This window comes from Dendroctonus ponderosae, unplaced genomic scaffold (genome assembly GCF_020466585.1).
Source record: "Dendroctonus ponderosae isolate FM_Combo_2020 unplaced genomic scaffold, Dpon_F_20191213v2 Dpon_F_20191213_1, whole genome shotgun sequence".
NCBI classification, from domain to species: Eukaryota; Metazoa; Arthropoda; class Insecta; order Coleoptera; family Curculionidae; genus Dendroctonus; species Dendroctonus ponderosae.
The window spans coordinates 52,532,704-52,551,270 of NW_026017110.1; the positions used below are offsets into that span (position 1 = coordinate 52,532,704).

At 34.4% G+C, this 18,567-nt stretch overlaps 1 protein-coding gene across 1 annotated transcript in view; it reads right to left on the minus strand.

The window, feature by feature from the left end:
• LOC109533785 (agrin) overlaps window positions 1-18,567 on the minus strand; it is a 232,861-nt gene that overhangs the window by 10,867 nt on the left and 203,427 nt on the right. Inside the window, exons 17-24 of the mRNA XM_048668179.1 lie at window positions 17,773-17,919; window positions 17,433-17,563; window positions 16,319-16,427; window positions 14,416-14,595; window positions 13,995-14,171; window positions 4,474-5,032; window positions 3,092-3,456; window positions 2,308-2,551 (exon numbers count right to left, since the gene is read on the minus strand). Coding sequence (XP_048524136.1) covers window positions 2,308-2,551; window positions 3,092-3,456; window positions 4,474-5,032; window positions 13,995-14,171; window positions 14,416-14,595; window positions 16,319-16,427; window positions 17,433-17,563; window positions 17,773-17,919 — 1,912 coding nt within the window. The remainder of the gene's footprint in view (window positions 1-2,307; window positions 2,552-3,091; window positions 3,457-4,473; window positions 5,033-13,994; window positions 14,172-14,415; window positions 14,596-16,318; window positions 16,428-17,432; window positions 17,564-17,772; window positions 17,920-18,567) is intronic.

Consider the following 18,567-nt stretch of genomic DNA (forward strand, 5'->3'; position numbering starts at 1 on the left):
CCTTAACAAGATATTCACGGATAGATCGATTGGCAGAAGGGGACAAGTTGAATGGCTTAGAAGTTCACCGGATTGATCAATCAATAAGTCAATCCGAAATCAATTGTTTAAACTAGATTTTATTCCTGTTATTCAACGATTTTAACAGTGTAACCTACTCTTCGAATCATTTGTATTACAAGGAGATCCAATACAATTGTTTTTGTGTAAACACTAACCCAAAAACCAATATCTAAATGCAGGCAAGTTTAATTGTTTCTAAAACTTTGAACCGCGATTATACGGAAACCTCTTGACAAAAAGCAACAAAGTAATAAGTAATGTAAAGACAATAGAACGTCCTTTAAAACGATGTGCCATTTAACCCCTCCTCCCATTTAAGATTCCGAGGGTGACATATACCCCTCCTAGGGGGTTGAAACAAGAAGGCTAAAAATATTAATTTAAAGTGTTACCCTTAGAAATAAAATTGACGGGTCGATACGATAAAATTATATAAACCTTTAAGTCACTGGATTCACTTTTATATAATGACGGTGTGAAGAAAACAACTTTATTTAACCAGGAGTTCTCTGCAATGATTGCAACTTCGGTAAATAATAAATCAAAGCCAGATCCAGTGTATTTTTTTCTCCTCTTATATTCTCGTTTATACAATGACAAGCTTTGATTATTTTCGACGGTTTTGTAAAAACATTGCTATCAACAAGTTAGCTAAATTCCCGGTTTTAGCCCGGGCAATAAAATTGCCCGCTAAAGGTTTATCCGAAAAGTAGTAACATTTATTATTTGCATTTTAGTTTCGTGTAGATAAAGATTCAAAGTCATGACTGTAAAAAATGTTCACCAGTTCACCGCAGGTCAAAACCTTCATGTATTATAAATGTCTGGAAAACCAGAGGAGCATAGGAAAGAAAAATAAAAATCCCTCTCTTTCCACATGACCAGTGAAATATAAAATCGCTTTGGTTTTTAGCAAAGTGTAGGTATATGGAGGCACTTCCTACATGTTTTATTTTAATCAGATTGCATCCATATTTTTATGATGGCGATTCAGCTTCGCATGAATGATGTGGTGGTTTATAAAAAAATACCAATAAAAGTATGCGGTTTAATCAGTCAAGTCTATGAAGCGGTCATACATAAATAAACTAATATCATTAAAATTGCAATATGTTATTCACAGAAGTGACGTCAACTTTGAATTTGCTGTTTTTGCGCGGAATGTTAATATACATTACTTTTTGGACGATGTATCGAATTGTTTAGTATTGGATATATTAAAATAACTCCATGGCTAGCAGCCAATGCAGATTTTTATCAGAAAATCGAGGCAGTACTCATTCAGTCAGATTATAAATGTTGTTCTATCACTCCACAAGCAACAACTTAAATTTTACTTAGTCAAAAAATGTAAACTGCAATGTCAAAAAATAAAATATTTATTGTTAACTGCCTATTACTGCTCGCAATACCGAACGGAATGGTTTTTAGACATTAGCCATAAGCCCTGAAATGCACTTATAGAAATCGGCAATTAATTAACCATTTCTATCAAACTGTGATTAAAAGTTTGCAACATCGAATTTTATTTTAGAGAACACGTAACGCAAGTTCTTTAAATCTCTGTTCGATTTATCAACGTACTCCAACAAATAAGAGATTGATTGTGTGCACTGATTCAAAACCTTTATCGTTTGAGACTAACCCAGCCGGAGAATTGCTATGCCTTTAGAAGGTAGGCCTGAAATTGTCAGTCTAATATTGTCGCATGAGGTTAACATATAGATCGAAACTAGGTTAATAACTTGGAGACTTCGGGTCCCTGAGGAATCCTCTAGCTAAGTTGTAAATATGTGCTGTCTATGCTTTTTTGGAAGTATTCTAGATCTGGTTAAGTAAAGTGTTTCTTTGTAGTTTGGTGTCGCAAAACTGGAGGAATTGGCACAAATGAGTTTGGACATCATGTTCATTTAAATCAGCAAACGTATGATGTATACATTCCTGATATTCTGGAGATGGTTTCATTTTTTCAACTGTTTAGCAAAGCCTAATACCTGAAAGTTTTTAATTCAAAACAATATGTTTCCATGCGCTACAAGTTTGATTTTTGCCACTTTTTTAAAGCTTTTTATGCCCATTTTAACTGCAAAAAGTGCTGTTTAATGCTGCTTTGCTTCACCTTCAGAAGTGGAGTAATTCTAAACTAAAATACAGGTTGTTTCCCAAACACTTTGGGTACTTAGAGCTCTTATTTTTTTGCCAAGTAAATTAGTTTTTTATATTAAAAGGTTTTAAAGTACTTACATTAGATCGACGGTCCCTCCGCCCAAGCTGAATCGGAATTGCAAATACCCGTGGGCGAGATTTAAGGAAATAAAATTGCTCAGGCCATTTTTCATTTGTCCGCTGTACAAAATTAGACCATTAGGTGCTTTAGGCATAAAGGAAACTTCAATTGAAAATGTCTTCTCGATGCCTTCCATTGGAGGAAATCGAATAAAACTACGTCCGTTGAACTCCGGAATCACTACTTTATCATTTTTATACTCTGCAATCAAATTCTTTGTGTAAATGGGTCAGTTGGCGAACAATACCTACAAGCTTATTTCATTGTCAGCGAATTCAACGAACTAATGATCGTGAAATTCGGTAGTTTATTTTTGAGTAATAAAATTGAATTCGAACAGTTTTGCAATAAATATTTTGAGACAATTTTTAGTCGAAACCCACCAACTGAAATTAATTGACACTCAAAAATACATTAAATAATCACATTTGCATAAAAAATATAAATAAAAAAACAGTGAAAGGGACAAAGGTCCTTTCCATGGGATTCTGCATTTGAAAATCTGATAAACATTTGAAATGCCAATAGATCTCATTCAGCAAGAGGCGCACTGAGTGGTTGAAAAAGGTATATTCACGTTTTATCCTGTATCGTGTTGCACGGTAGTCATAACAAACAAGTACCTACTCATGTTCGGTTATTACAACAAGTTTGCATCCGATATTTCAGATCTTTAGACAAGCTTGAGTTACATACGGATTAATAAGAGCGGTGAAATTGTCAGTTTATAAATATGCTTACCAATTTCGCATCGTTTTCCGGCACGTCCAGGCTGGCACTGACAAGCGTAGGATTCCTGGTCGAAAGCCTTGCAAATTGCACCAAAAGCGCACGGATTGGACATGCATGGATCGTCTAGCTTGTCACAAAACTTTCCGGAAAATTGAGGTGCACACTCGCAACGGAAAAGATCGTCCATTGGCACACATTTGGCTTGATTCAAACATGGCGAGTGGTCGCATGCATGCTGACTACAATCGTGAATGTCTTTAGTTTCCAACACCATTTCGTGTCGGAATGCATGAAGTTCAATTTCCTCTCTGCCAATCTTTAACTTTTTGATACAGCCCTCGAAGCCTTTGTCGGTGCCCATGTTTTCGAAAACCCTGAAAGTTAGGTCAATCGGTTTTAATTATTTCGGATACAGGTTTACCCTTATAATCTCTGTTGTATATCAGGTCTGTTGATCGTTTGCCTTTGCCCCCTTTTTGAACCCTTTTTTCTTTAATGAAATCAGATTGGAAATGACACGTCGAATTCACCGTAACATGCTTGTCCTGAATTGCCTTTTAACATCTAGTTATCACATCAATTATTTCGCACGCACTTTGTCGATAAGTAGTAGAAAAAAAAACGTTCAATCTAACTAGATTGAATGCTAGTGCTAGTTTGAGTGCCTAAACGTAGCCACGGGAGCTAGCACCTCTAGCAGAGGTAACCTTGATTTTGATCATACCAACTGTTAGACTTAAGAAGTTAATAGAAACAATTGATTTGAAGACGACAGAAACAACCCTATTTAATGAATCTGGACTCAATGCTCAGCACAAAACGAGATGTGAGAGTGTGATATTCATTTAAATGTCTTCTAAGTATTAAGTCCGGTCTAGGTGGACTATTCGCACTTTTATGCAACAGGCAAGACAACATAAATCGAAATCAGCCCTTGTTTTGTGCGTAGAATTAAAGGGCATCTGCTATAACTTCAAAACCATTATTCTGCTGTTCAATAAAATAGCTACTGTAATGGTTGCGATACATTCGTGGTGTCAGATTTTCGCCTTAATAAGGATGTAAATAACCTAAATCGATAGCGGGCGTATGGTAATCCGATGCACCTTTGTGGAAGATCTCGCTTTATTCAAATTGTAGGGTATGATAAACTTTCGTCATAACTGGATCGGCATACAGTAAGAGTTAATTTTGATTGTAATGAAATGAGGTTTGAATTGGTTCCGGGTGTTCGACTGCTAAAAGTTGGGAAGAGTATTTTAACTATGTTTTTAACATGGGTAATGGCTATTACACTAAAACTTTTGTTTTTAGCTTTGAAATTGGAAAATTTTAAAAGTAAATTCCGGCGGTGTTTCCGGTAGTTTAGGGAAGAAATTGGCAGTACTTACCGAGTGTAATTAGTGGGTACGTATCCGATAAAGGTATCGGTTTTTAAATCCAAAGCTTTGGTTGATCCAGAGGCCTGTGCAGCTACGTCATCAGCATCGTCCAATTTTAATAAGCCATCTCTATTATATCTTTTAACAGCGATTCTGTGGAACTTGCCAAGTTCTATCTTGTCTAGAGAACGCATAATAACAGGTCCGTGTCCCAAATTGTACTTGAACTCGACAAATCCATTAACCAGCGAAAGAGATACAAAATCGCCCGTTCCATCTTCGTTTTCTGCGTTGTAGAGTAATATTCCATCATAAGCATACGACTTGAGTTCCATTTCTATAATAAGTTTGTTGTAAGCTTCGATTGTCTTTAGAATTGCGTAGGATCTCCCACTAAATGAAGGGGTTTCGTATTGTTTAAGGACTATTTCAGTTTCGCAGGAGGGTCCTGTGTAGTTTTCAGAACAAATGCAGGTGAAGGTCGCCCCTGGAAGGTCGATGCAAGTACTCAAGTGGAAACAGGGCGCTGAGCTGCATGCTCGGAATTCTTTCGTTGGCCTCGAGTCTTCTAAAAAGATTCATTTACTTAGTGTTTAATTTCCAAGACCCCGTCAGCTGTCCACAATTTATTCGTTTGTCCCTAGTTTCGAATTGAATCACTTACCCCGTTGAAATTTGTGTACAAGAATTGAAACGTCGAACCATTAAATTTAATGCAAAACGCTTGGAAAATGTATGCAAATCTCATAAACAGGGGTGACTCATTGGCCCTAAAGGATCTGTTGTATGTATCTCTCAACATATATTATTATTTAACTTGATGAAGTCTATATTTTCTAGGATCGAGGGCAACCAGCCGCGAAATAATTTTAGTTAAGCCCCATTAAACTACAAACCAATTTGAAAGGATGTCCTATTATTTTGAACCTACATACGTTTAATAGCTTTTTTGATTACCTTTCTTCAGTTCCTCTTCCATTTAAATGCTACATTATTTACTGGCAATCTATATATGTTTCCTTGCTTATACACGGTGATTATTTAAGAATGTGAAATCCGGAAACAAGAGGTACTACACGCCAAATGTATACAGGGTGACTTACTAGACCGTGCATTACAAGCTTCCCAACTTGCTGTTGTTTTAGAAACTTCAAATTTTGTTTCCGGTTATAATGAGTCGTGGCGAAACCATGTAAAATACATTTAGCTCTCCAGCGGTACAGGGTGTATGTAAAGTATAACCTAAATTTCTTATTTTGAATGTAAAGTCCTAATTTTTTAGCATGGTTGGATTGACATTCGAACTGCAAGTTTGGTCCGCCCTAGTTTTGTTAACTTATCTCGTATAGTTTTTGATATTTATTCATTTATTTGTTAATACATCAATTGTGTCAAAGAATGCCAGGGTAGGTGCTCACGGAACAAGCTATATGAAATTAACGATTTTAAATTCAAGACGCAAATTGGGTAAGTAGTTAGCTGAAAGCCCAAGCTAACTCCCCATATGACTTTTAGGTCCCCATTTTCTGGTCTTTCAGTGCATGCAGCCTACAAATATTGATTTAAAAAGATGCAAAAAATAAGTTTTTTTAAATGGTAACTATAAACTTTCTTAATTCTGATTGAAAATTTTGCTCTGATTTAACAATAAGAAACTAAATTCTGCAGGAACACAAAAGTGTAGTTTGTAAGTGCCATTTAACAAAACTGATTTTTTAACATTTTTCAATGTCAATGTTTGTAGGCTGCATGCTCCTATATGCTAGAGGAGAGTCTCCCTAATTGTCACCTGGGGAGTCAGCTTAGCCTTTCAGCTAACTACCTGCCAAAATTGGGATTTCAATTTAAAACCGTTCCTGAGATATAGCTTGTTCGGTAAACATCTGTAATGGCATTTTTCTCTTAAACAATTGATATATCGAAAATTATAAAAGATGAGCTAACAAAATTAGGGCTGCCCAAACTCGTAGTAAGAAGGCCACTCCAAGAATGCTAAAAAAATAGAGGTTTGCATCTAAAATTATAAAGTTAGGTAAGAGAGGCTAAATGTATTTTACATGATTTCGGCACACCTGGTTATGACCAAAAACAGAATTTGACGTTTGCAAAACAACTGCAAGTGAGAAAACTTCTAATTCACGGTCTACGTAAATCACCCTGTCTATCACGTCAAATATTTGCGGAGATACAGGGTGTTTAAAGGCGTAAGTTTAATTCATTTTTGTCATTTATCTCAAAATATCTGGCTATGGATTTGATTGAGCAGCAATTATTTCTTCTTAAATTTAATATTCCTGTTAATGTCGATATTTCGATCCGTTTTCTAGAAAAATCTCGAAGATGTTATATGTATCACATCCAACCATAAGCTGTTTAGAAATTAGTACAATGGGTGAGGAGAAACAGGATTTTTTCGCCCGAGATATGATAACGGTTCCTTAAAAATGCGTTTTTTTTAGCATGAAGATCAAGTTATATCGTGAGTTGATAAAAATTCCGCTATAAGTACTCGTGTTTTAGGTACGACAACAGGTATAACTCAGCATACGGTTTGGAGAGTTCTGCAGAAAGAAAAAACTATGTCCAGTCCGTTTTACTCCTCTAGAGAACTTGATGCTGCAAGATCCGCCCGCTCGTTTACGTTTTGCCCATTTTCTACAAAAAGAACAAACCAACGATGGTACTTTTTTAGAGAAAAAATTGATTACCGATGAGGCAACATTTACTCTGAAACGCAACTCTGAAAATCTCATATACACAAAGTCATACAATTCCAACGTGCATTGAAAATCAATGTCTGGTGCTGTGCTTTTGGCAATTTTTTGATGGACAATTTTAACTTCCTCTCAAATTAAATGGCCAATTGTATTCACAATTTCTTCAACTAAATTTGGCCAAGTTGCTTGGCTACTCAGAAGTCCAGACCTTAATCCTCTAAATTACTTAATGTCAAATTCACCGTGAAGAATTGTGGTTTAGACTATAAGTCGCTGCTAACGAAAGCAGATCCAATCGCAATATGTTGTTTCAAACTGTTTCTGACCAAACGACCAAAGTGTATCGTGGTCAATGGTTGTCAATGGATCACTTTGAACGATTACATTTAAGAATTATTACGAACTTAACCTGTTTTAGTATTTAAAATACATGATTTGTTACCTACACTTTTGATTTCGCCTATTATTAAAACTTAGCGTTAGTTGAATTAATTTATTTCAAAAACTGGCCAAAGTATCGATGTGAATCAAGAATATTCAATTTATGTAGAATCGATTGATGTTTTAGATTTTGAGCTACATTGGATGCTACAAGGACAGGATGAAAAGTTATTACGTTAAATGTCGGCAATATTGGATGCAAGTAGCGCCCCTATGAGCAGTGCGGAAATTGTATCACGCATCATATTTGTCATCTAAACGAGCCACTGGTCACACAATTTTAAAGGCTTATCTCAGATGTTTTGAGAATAATGAGACAAAAAAAAGAAGTCTAACGTCAATAGCCCCCATTTGAGGTATAGCATCTGCCGGTTGCCGGATGTCTCATCCTTAATGAATGACCCTGTATTAATTTTAGAAATAATTAAATTTAGTCGCATTGTGTTATGCTCCATCACATTTACTATTTGACTTTGTTCACCTTATTAAACTTAAATTAATTTTCTCTCGCTCTCCGTGTACTTTTGTGCCAGTGGTTATTTTTTTTTTTTTATATTTTCAAGAGCTCTGGATATACAGCGCACATACGCAGTGGACAAAATACTTGTAAAAAGGAGTAGATTTCGCATAGAAGCGGAAATGTTCTAAATAATTCAAAAATAAACAAATCAAAATAAAGGTTTTTATCCGGAAAATTAAGTAGTGGTTCTCTACTGAGGAACATGTAGAAGTTGGCACAAAATAGGTCTCTTATCGTGTTAAATCTATCCAGATTTATCTCTAAATAATCAACGAACTGAGAGAAAACTGCAAAATATATTTATGAAAATGAATCAGTATCGTTACTTGAAAAAATCTATTTCGGTTTTACACAATACTGAAACTGATGTACCACTAATGGTTCAAGGAACTCGGTTTACTGGCAATGGAAAACAATATTTTTCAAACTTCTATTATAACTACCATCACGAAAAAGCCGAAAATATTACCCTGCCAAAATACAATGGATGCTGTAAATAACTGAAAATGATCCAAGCAGAAGATTGCAGGTTTGTGAAGACATGATGAATTTGCTTGGTAGAAATGTAGTTAAGTTAGAAAACAATGTTTTCTGATGAATTATCTCGAGCGTCCTTTTAGGCAAAGTAACCTCTATTTCTTAAGAGTCTATCCGATTGATCGCTTTGATTGAAACTTTAGAAACATTTTTGATTGTTATTAAAATCTGTTCGCCTTTTTCTAATATTTTCTTAACAACTGTTAACAGATGTTCTGTTAACGGTCGGTTAATCGCTAAATCGCCACATTTTGCATTTTTAGAATTTTCGAACCAATTATCTTTGCTAAAAAAAATAAATGTTGAAAACTCGTTTACAGCAAAATTACTTTAACAAATATATGAAAAGTGTATGAAAACTTCATTGCAAGCGTTCCATAGTAAATTTAATCTGTTAGAATGATGTATCCATTATTCCAAGCTGTTCGAGTTGGAAGTGCCTCCGGTAGTATCTCCCCTTTTATCTAATTTCGCCCCTAGACAAGGGAAACTATATTGAGAGCTTTTTAGATCTAAAAACTGTTTCCCAATATAACACCTGTGTTTAGGACACTCGCCGGAATTATTAGCTAAAACCTAATTGATCAGGCTTGATTGTATTTTGCGTTTTTTTACAGTTTGTTTCGATTTTACGTAATTCCTTTATTATTCATATTAAAGCATCCGGAAATTCATCTTGCTAATCGCCGAATATTGGCTTCCCTTCTGAAAAGATAAATTGGTAATTTTTAATTTCTCTTGATACCTACAATATTAATGGAGCCAGCCGACGTACTAATGAAGCGACCTATTTCTCTGAATAATTTAAAATTTAGCTTAACGAAAATTTACTTTATCGGGAATTTTATGGGCCCCATAAATTAACGTATTGAAATATTCATGGTTAGGCATTTTCATTGATTTTATTCGCGTATGATTAGGTTGATAAGGTCTGACCTCACACATTTAACAGCGTTCAAACCAGTGCATTTTGATTCATGCAACTCATTATATCATGTATGAACAACCATTTCATTAATTCGTTAAAGCTGCCTCAATTAAGATTGGTCGATTGTTGCGAGAGCGGGTTTCCTATAATAGGTTTTAGACTGTTTAAACCTAAATAAAGTAAAATACACATTTTCTTCTAATTAAATTTTAGTGAAGTTGAGCGCAACCGAGTACGTGAGGGCCTGAATTGTAAGAAAGTGTAGTATTTAGATTTAATTTCCAACAGTTGAACGGCGGAAAACGGAGAATATATTAAGGAATTTGACGCGAAACGAGCAAATTAACTTTTAAATATGCATTGAACCATCAAGAGTGTTAAGAAATTTAGATTTTGAGCAAAATTCAAATATGAGTTGAAACCTTTAAATAGAACGATTGATCTTCAGTTTATTGCTAATAATAAGGGGTCATTTTATACTACAGTTGAATTTTAATGTATATTTACAAAAAAAAACTAAAACATTTGCTGCAAAAGTCATATATTTTCGTCACAATTAGTTCGATTTATAAAACGTTTTTAGATCTACTAACGTTAATGGAGTTTATCAGCCACTCCAAACTTTGGAATATTAGCAAATCACAACCGAACTCTCGTTGTTAATTGTAGCACGCCGGCATAAGTAGTTTATTGTTGAATAAGCGATTATGCAACAACGCGTCACCTAAATACACGGCAGGTAAACCGTATTGTTGTTTTAATACAGTGTTAACACATTGTACCCAGGTTTTTTCCACGCATATATTTAGATTAATAGGTACTCTTTAGGTTAAAACTTTTGTGATTTTGGATGTGAGACAACATGAAATGCGTATTGAATTAATTTTTATTTTTCCGTATGCTGCATAACCGCAGATTTATCGAATGAAGAAAACAAGTACATAACTGATCAGGCAGCTGTTACGCAATGATAAATTGGAGCAACTTTAGCAGAATCGGTTACAATTTTACTTGAAACCTATAGAACTAAATGTATTTTATATTAAAGTATAACTGTAAGGAATAATTTCACATAGTCTAACGATGATTAACTATGACAATAAATCTCGACATGATATGAGCACCAAGTACAATAAATAAGAGCCCTAGGAAACATAGCATTTTCGCAGGCGAAACGTCAACAAATTTATTATCATGAGCAATCATAATCATGTACAGTTGAGCCAAATATGATATATGAATCATATATGTATGCTTAGAAATATCAATGAAAGTATTTTCGGAATACAAGCGAATAAAAATGTCGATAGGTATATTTGACATGGTAAGAATATCGTCAAACACAAGCCATTTCATTCCAATAAATAAGAATAAGTGGTAATACATCCTCTATCTTTTGCTGTTCAACTAAGAATTGGACCACCTCCACTAGTTCCCTAGTGTACTTGTCTGAGTTCGTTGGGTTTATGACCTTTTCGAATAATACTCATTGGAATCTACATTATTAATGGAACATAACTAATTCAAATTTCCTTTGGTTCCAAAGGTTTTCATGCGCCAAGTTTTAGGGACTTTCATTAATTTCCATGATTTCCATGTAAACCTTTGAAAACTGAATCACTTTATTTGAGATAAGCGTGTGCACTTATTTCGCAATTTTCAATTCCGGTAAGAAAAACTTGGCGTGTAATTCCAAAAGAGCGAAACTGCAACAAATAATAGTCCCTTTAACTAATTAACTATTATTTGCCTCGCTTAAAAAATAATAATCTTGATTATATTGGTACCTAAAATCTAATTAAATGCATATTTTATTTTCCCCTGCAAAGACAAAACTAGGATGAACACATTTAATGCACCATAAAATGTTCAGAGCAGTTTCCAAAGTAGTCATTAAAGTCCCTCTAAAGGTTTTCATTTTTATGAGCTTTTGCTGAATTGTGATTTATAAGTTAATTTTATACACTGCATCATAAAATTGTCTGTATCGAGTATGGATTTCGTAGGCGTTTGAAGACTTTTAGGGCGCATAGCGGTCGTAGAACAGAAACGGGATTAGGCCTTACAGTGATCTGCTTCCGTTAATGTTCGCTTAGGGATATTTCTCTAGAAGTTTCAAAATACTTAATGCTTTCAGACCCCTAACATTAGCATTAATGTAACATTTGCAAAGCTGATTTGAAAAGTGACCAAACAGTACATTGGAACCTCCAGAAAACCATCACTTTTCGTTCCATTTCATTCTGAAATCTAGTCTGAAGAACCACTAGTAGTCAAAACCAATGACTGAGCAAATAATTTAAAAAATGTAAACTTTCTCTGTGATTCACTATCGATTTATATGGATGTCTAATTTATTTTCAAACCTGGTTAGCTGGGCCAAAGATAAAAAAAGATATATTTATTATGGACATTTAGATCAATAGTGTTCTTAAAAAACCAACTCTTATGATTAACGCCTGACTTGAAATAAACGGTTTTCAATTATCTACTACCATTCTAGGAGAATATCGAAAGTAAACAGGATTTCACATTTTATTGTCACAAACAGTTTTTGGCTAGTGAAATAATAAAACATCAATATTCGTTGCATTAGGATTTTCTAAATATTCCATTTCACGCCTGAACAAAATGATTGATTTGGTGAAATTACACCTATGGAAGGCGCTAATGCCACAACGGGATATAATCAAATGCAAAACGAACTGAAATCTAATAAACAACTACTGTTTACAGGTTTAACATGACGATTCGTTCATTTGCTAATTCGGCTTTTTGATCAATTAAATGTTTGGAAATGCAGAAGTAAACTAGTATATAAGTTTTGTAACTGTTTATGACTATTGCTCAATTTTCTACAATGAAGCCACAAAAGTCTTTCTAATGGACTTTTTTAATATAACACACTTCTTCGACTTTCCATTTATATATTCTATTATAAGCGAAAGGGGATCTCTGAAAGGAAAAAATAAGATAATGTATTTTTCCGGTATTTGCATTACCCTTTCTGCTCTGATCCCTAAAGAAAAAATATACGCAAATGCCAGCAAATCCATCAAATACTGTGAAGTAAGCGCAAATCTTGAATAAAATATGTCCCTCGAAAATCCAAACTATGACATGTGAAATATATAGAATATACAAACAGAATTCGGAGATGTGTTTGCAATATATGTATATGACCTTACCGCAGGTGTTACAGTAAAAAATTAAAACCGCTATTTTACGAAACACTACTTTTTAGGAAGCAGATTAGAAAAAAGTTAAATTTGTTCGTTCTTAAGATATTTTTCTGAGTGAGTACTTTTCATATGATGCTTTAAATTTAAAATGTAACGCAATTTTCATTTATTAGTCAATTCAATAGGCACAAGTATCGAACACGCACTGCTGTTCTAGCTGAACGATTACTTTTTGTGAAAGTGCAAAGGAAACTTGAGATGGAGGAGAATGAATACACACTGCCATTTTCTTATGCTTCCTAACCGCTATTTCAGCGAATTTAACTAATCGGATATGAGAAGTCTTGTAATAGATTTTCTTCATAATTTACAAATCACATGGAAGTAAATATATTTCTTATAAACTTGCAAGTAATTTAAGGTAGAGAAAGACGAAGTGATTAAGTCCAGCTAAGAAGGTTGGTTTTTCAAATAGCTTACCACTGAAAGTTGGCGTGATCCCTTTCAAGAGGTTATTGTAGGCTACTTGCTAAGTAAGAGAAAAAGGTTTAAAAAAATGCTCGTGCGTATTGGTTTTTGAAGATTTACATTCATACGAATCTGTTCCTATCCATGATCGCATTCTAATACAGGAACTGCTTTTTGCACTCAACGAAGAAAGTCAAAGCATTGAAAGTTTCAAGACTTTCAAGATAAGAATGAAGGCTTTAATTCCAGTTGTCATTTTTTTTATAATGGTCTCATTCCTTGATCTAAATCTGTTCGGTTATTTTCGCATATTTTTACAGATACGTATTTATAAAAAGCGAATGGTTAATGCTGTGTTGACTACTGTCTAGTAGAACATGCCCAAACGAATGACGCTAATTGAGAATGACATGTGATAAAATATGTCCTTGGATATAGAGAGGCTTTCTATTTTGCATATATAAGTGAATATGTCCGCATGTTTTCCGTCGTGATGCATTTGTTTAATTCATGCATGCGCTTAGAGAGTCTGCGTAAATACCTCAATTTTCCGGTTGGAGACTTCCGAATGTAAAATGGCAAGGGTTAAAGTCAATTGGAATACAAAACTCCTTGCTGAGCCACTGATGCTGAACTTGATAAATATTGATTTCTTTGCACATGTGTTACTGGGACAAACGAATTAATCGTTCTGTTCAAGCCTCGAAGCAATTTCGCTATGTCGCCTGACGCCTTACCTATACAATTTTGTCTGTCGTTTGAGGCGTAATAATCTGGTAAGCAAGTGCAGGCTCCTTCGACACAATAGCTGTTCAATATCATACAATCTGAGGTTTTAGAGCAAAGGTCTCCTAATAGCGCGGTTACTCTGACCGTAGCTGGTGTTGGTCTGTAAACTAGAGCAACAACGCCATCTAGAAACATGTCTTTTGATTAATTGGAGCTTTGTACGATATAAAAAAGGCCATTGTTAGTGTTTCAACTGAATTTCACCGAGTTAGTTCAGGTTAGTCGTACAAACCACCAATAATTCTATTGGGAAGTAATTGCAAGTCATTACACCAGTAAGTTATTATTGCTATTTATTTCACAAGCTACTTATTGGTAATTACATCGCAAACATTAGATGAAATCAGGTTAAATTGGTAAAAAGCTCACCTTTGGTGTCTTTCACGTCTGAAGCTAAAGGTCGCGTAGCACTTCCGTAGTAAAACCTGGAATCAGGCACCAAAAGGTGCCTGGTTGATTTCGATAGTGGAGAATTACCTTCATCGGGTTGGGTAAATTGAAGGGGTGTGTAGCGGCGTAGAGGCCAATCGGTTCCAGGAAACATGTCATCTGGAATTTTATTACAAATATTCTTCGCATTATTTTCGTCTCAAAGTAGGGTGCATACAATTATAGCTCAGGTTGAAAAGGAAAACGAGAAGCTTTTTGCACGTTTTTTGCCGACCAAGGATCAGTTTGAAATAAATCAAAAACCAAATTATTTGCTCTGTATTGAAAGTGTATATTTGCCATTTTAATCATGTAAATTCATTGCCATTGAACTGATCACTTTTCATATATAGTGAGTTCCAAAAGTATGTCTAAATTCATTTAAAATACAGCTTAGCGGTTTTTCGCAGTTTTTTATGGAAATATTATTTAAACAGGTTGATCCAGAAATAAATTATGACCATTACTTCATTTCGACCTTCAAATTTGACACTTAATTCTCAAAGTCTCATTTTTAAATGTAAGTGCCGCGTTTTTATTCAAATTTTGATATATTTTGATATTTTCAAATTCAACAAGGCTCGAGGAATTTACGAGTTAAAACATTATTTGCCAAAGAAACACGATGCCTTGAAAATTCGTCGCATCCAAGGCAATAGTTTGTTTCTGACAAAAATGGTAAAGTTAACGGCACTAGAAAAATTCGTAGCTCTCTCATAGAACAGATCGAAGCAGCTCAATTATTTAATGAAATCCACCGTGATCGCCCCCCATACCTTAAATCGAAAGTGTTTGTTGACAGGCTAAACAATCTACAAGAGTTGAAAGAGGCGATCCTCAAAGAAGTGCGTCCTATAACTTTGGAAATGGTTGAAAACGTACAAGAATTTCATCAGTTCAATTCATTTCAATTCATTCATCAGTCGAGTCAGATCCTATCAACCCGCAAAGGGCACAGATTTCGAAAATCCAATTTGATTGCTGTTTTGTTTTTTGAAACAAATCGGTTCGTTTCAGTATTATAGAAATTTGAAAGAAATCGTCACTTAATTATTATTGATTATCATTAATCAATTAATCATTAATTATTGATACAGTGTTGAGTTGAGTTTAGATATAGCACATGTTACCTGAACCATACTTATAATTCAATCGCAAATTCACAGTTGAAATAAAAAGTATTTTCTCTTAAAAAACAAAAATGTTCCGTGAAAGCAGTCTGTTGAATTTTAAATGAATTTAGACATTAACTCTGAGACTCACCGTACACAATTTTTGATAAATACAAAACTTTGGTGATACCAAAACCCATCCCTAAATTGTTTGTTCAAACTGCATTTGCACAAAACGAAAATATTTATTCCTATATCTTTTTATTGATGCAAAATTAAATAGACATAAATTTCCGTTAAAAACATTGCGCGCTGGTTTCTTCTAACGTTCAATTCTCATTCAAGTGCAATCCGTAGTTTCCCCAAAAATAGCTTTTGATATTGTAATTCGGAATTGATCAACGAAAATTGAGCTGATCGGCAATTTGTATTCGAAAAATGTCAATGTTTGCGACCAGGGTCCAATAAAACTAATCAGTTTGATGTGGTCGTGTGTTTAGTAGATAGTAACAAGCACTTTTGGATCAAATAGCGTTTCATTTAATTTCAGTGTAGGAGAGAGCAATTTGAACTACCCTCTTACACCAGAATAATACATATCCAAGAATAATTACCTAGATGACTTGGTAAAATAATTGATTATAAATGCAATTAGGGATTTTGTATATAAAGGGCAATTGCTGAAATGCTGAAAGCGACAAAACTGGATGAATTCATCCCCAACCACTTACCCTTACAAGTTCCAAATGCCTGAACGACAACGTCTTTTTGCAGCCGACAGGCCAGTTCATTCAGCTCGCAGGGTGAATTGTAAGTGTGACCATCACTACCACAGACAATCTGAAACATCATTAATCATGCTATTCAGTTTATTGCTGGATCAATTAACTGAGCCGAGCCTCATTAAAACTTATTAATTATAGTTCTCTGATTGTATTGCAACAGTCATACTAATGACAATGGACAATTTTCGCTGTTTGTTTAATGTGCTGAATCATAAATAAAAGTTATATTTAATGTCATATTTTCTTAATTACTTCGATGTATGATCTCTCGTCACCAAGCGTACCAGTTTAATTGCCTTTACCATATCGATTTGATTCTAACTGCAGTGTAATCGAACATGGATATTTTATTGTTCAACCCCACGTTTGGGTACGATATTAATGTCGGCTCCGAATATCCGTGTTTTAAGTAGCCATTAGAAATTCAGGGGAAGTTCGCGCAAAGCTAAATAAAGTTAGTCCACCGTGCGTTATTTTTACATTTTGCTGTTACAAATTGGTTTCGAGAAGAATGCACCAAAATCAAATTTAGCACAGATTAATCCAAGTTTATTTGGGACGTTAAAATATGTATCTGAATTTAATCTTGTTTGAAAACATTCCATGAACGTCAATCGAAAAGGAAATCATAACACAGGAAACAAAATTGAATTTAAAATGATTGCAGTGAGCGCCCATGCTTTAGCAAAAGAAAATGCTTACCATTTTTAGTAAACACATTGAACACAAAATTTTAGTCTATTAATTCCAACATATTTTAAAACAGCTATCACTAAGCAACCGATTTGTGCAAAACGTAATTCCTAATTACGAGATCAGCAGTTTTCTCTTGAAAACTGTGAACGTCAGCTACCAATTTTTTTAACTGCAGAAACCTAGCTAAACTACCTCACGTTCTAATTTGAATTTAAATATCACTAATCAGTTGCTTCAGTTTTCCGACAATGTATGAGAGTTAATTCATTAAAAAAATTGTCAGTTTTCATATGCAAACACAAAATAAATTTTGCTGGAAATATCACGTTTCCAAAAACATGTAAAATATATTCAGAATACGTACTTGCACCTCATTGTCCTGGGGGCATTGTTCATGACATTCGCACATAGCGAATCCATTTCTTTCAACGCATGTCGCTCCGAAGTAACAAGTCAATTCTTTGCACGTAGCTGGAGGAGTCGTCGTAAGATCAGCTATAGAATATTACAGAGAATTAAATTACCCAGATATAATACATTCGGTGAATGTATTTGCTTCTGGATGGCTCATTGTTACCTCGGAAAAGTAAAAATATTTGGCGAAAAACACGAAAGGAAAATTAAATAAGACACGAGAAAGCAAGTATTCGGGAATTAAATGAGATTTGCGGATTAGAACGGCAGTGGCTCGTTGAAGACCTTACCTGAAATACAACCATTTGGTCCAAGAACTTTATTGTGGCTTGTGCAAACTGTACACTTCTGACCTTGTACGCTTGGTTTACAAACACACCTACCGGTCATTTGTTCGCAATCATCTCTTACGGAACCGAATATGGAACAACCACAAGCTAAAAATTGATAATTTCAAGTTTTACAGAAATGGAAAATTTTAGTTCCTCAATGGCGTGTCTCAATTCAGAATTGATAATTGTCTTCGATGTATTTTCCGAAAAGCGCGAGCGTCTGATAAACTTCTTAGTTAAAGTAAAAAATGTCTTTTCTTCAATTTCCCAAGTGAAATTTGAGCTGGTGTTTCGTTCTTCAAACAGTATTTTTTAGACGACCATTTCAGATTTGTCAACTGCTAGATAATAAATAAATCTTAAACATTTTGTCCACAGATTTTTTGAAGAACTTCATTATTGCAAATCCTTTCCAATTATATTTAAAATTTTTGTTAACTGAAATACAGAACTAAACAATGGGACACTTTTTTGTATAATATAAATCGTTCTGTTAATTATACAATACGGATTTGCTTATTTTAGGGTGACACAATCGAAGCAATTTTTTTACGCTCTTTCACCTTTTACAACTGCTGATTTACTTTTCATTCACTCAGAAATTTTCTAAAAATCATGGAGCAATTGCTAGAAAAAAAGATTTGAGAAACCTTAGCTAAATGCTTGACAAAGGCAGATGTACAATACCATTTTTTTGAAATTGCGAAATTTATATTATTGCATCTGCAGCCACTAGGGCAATATTTAAAGTAT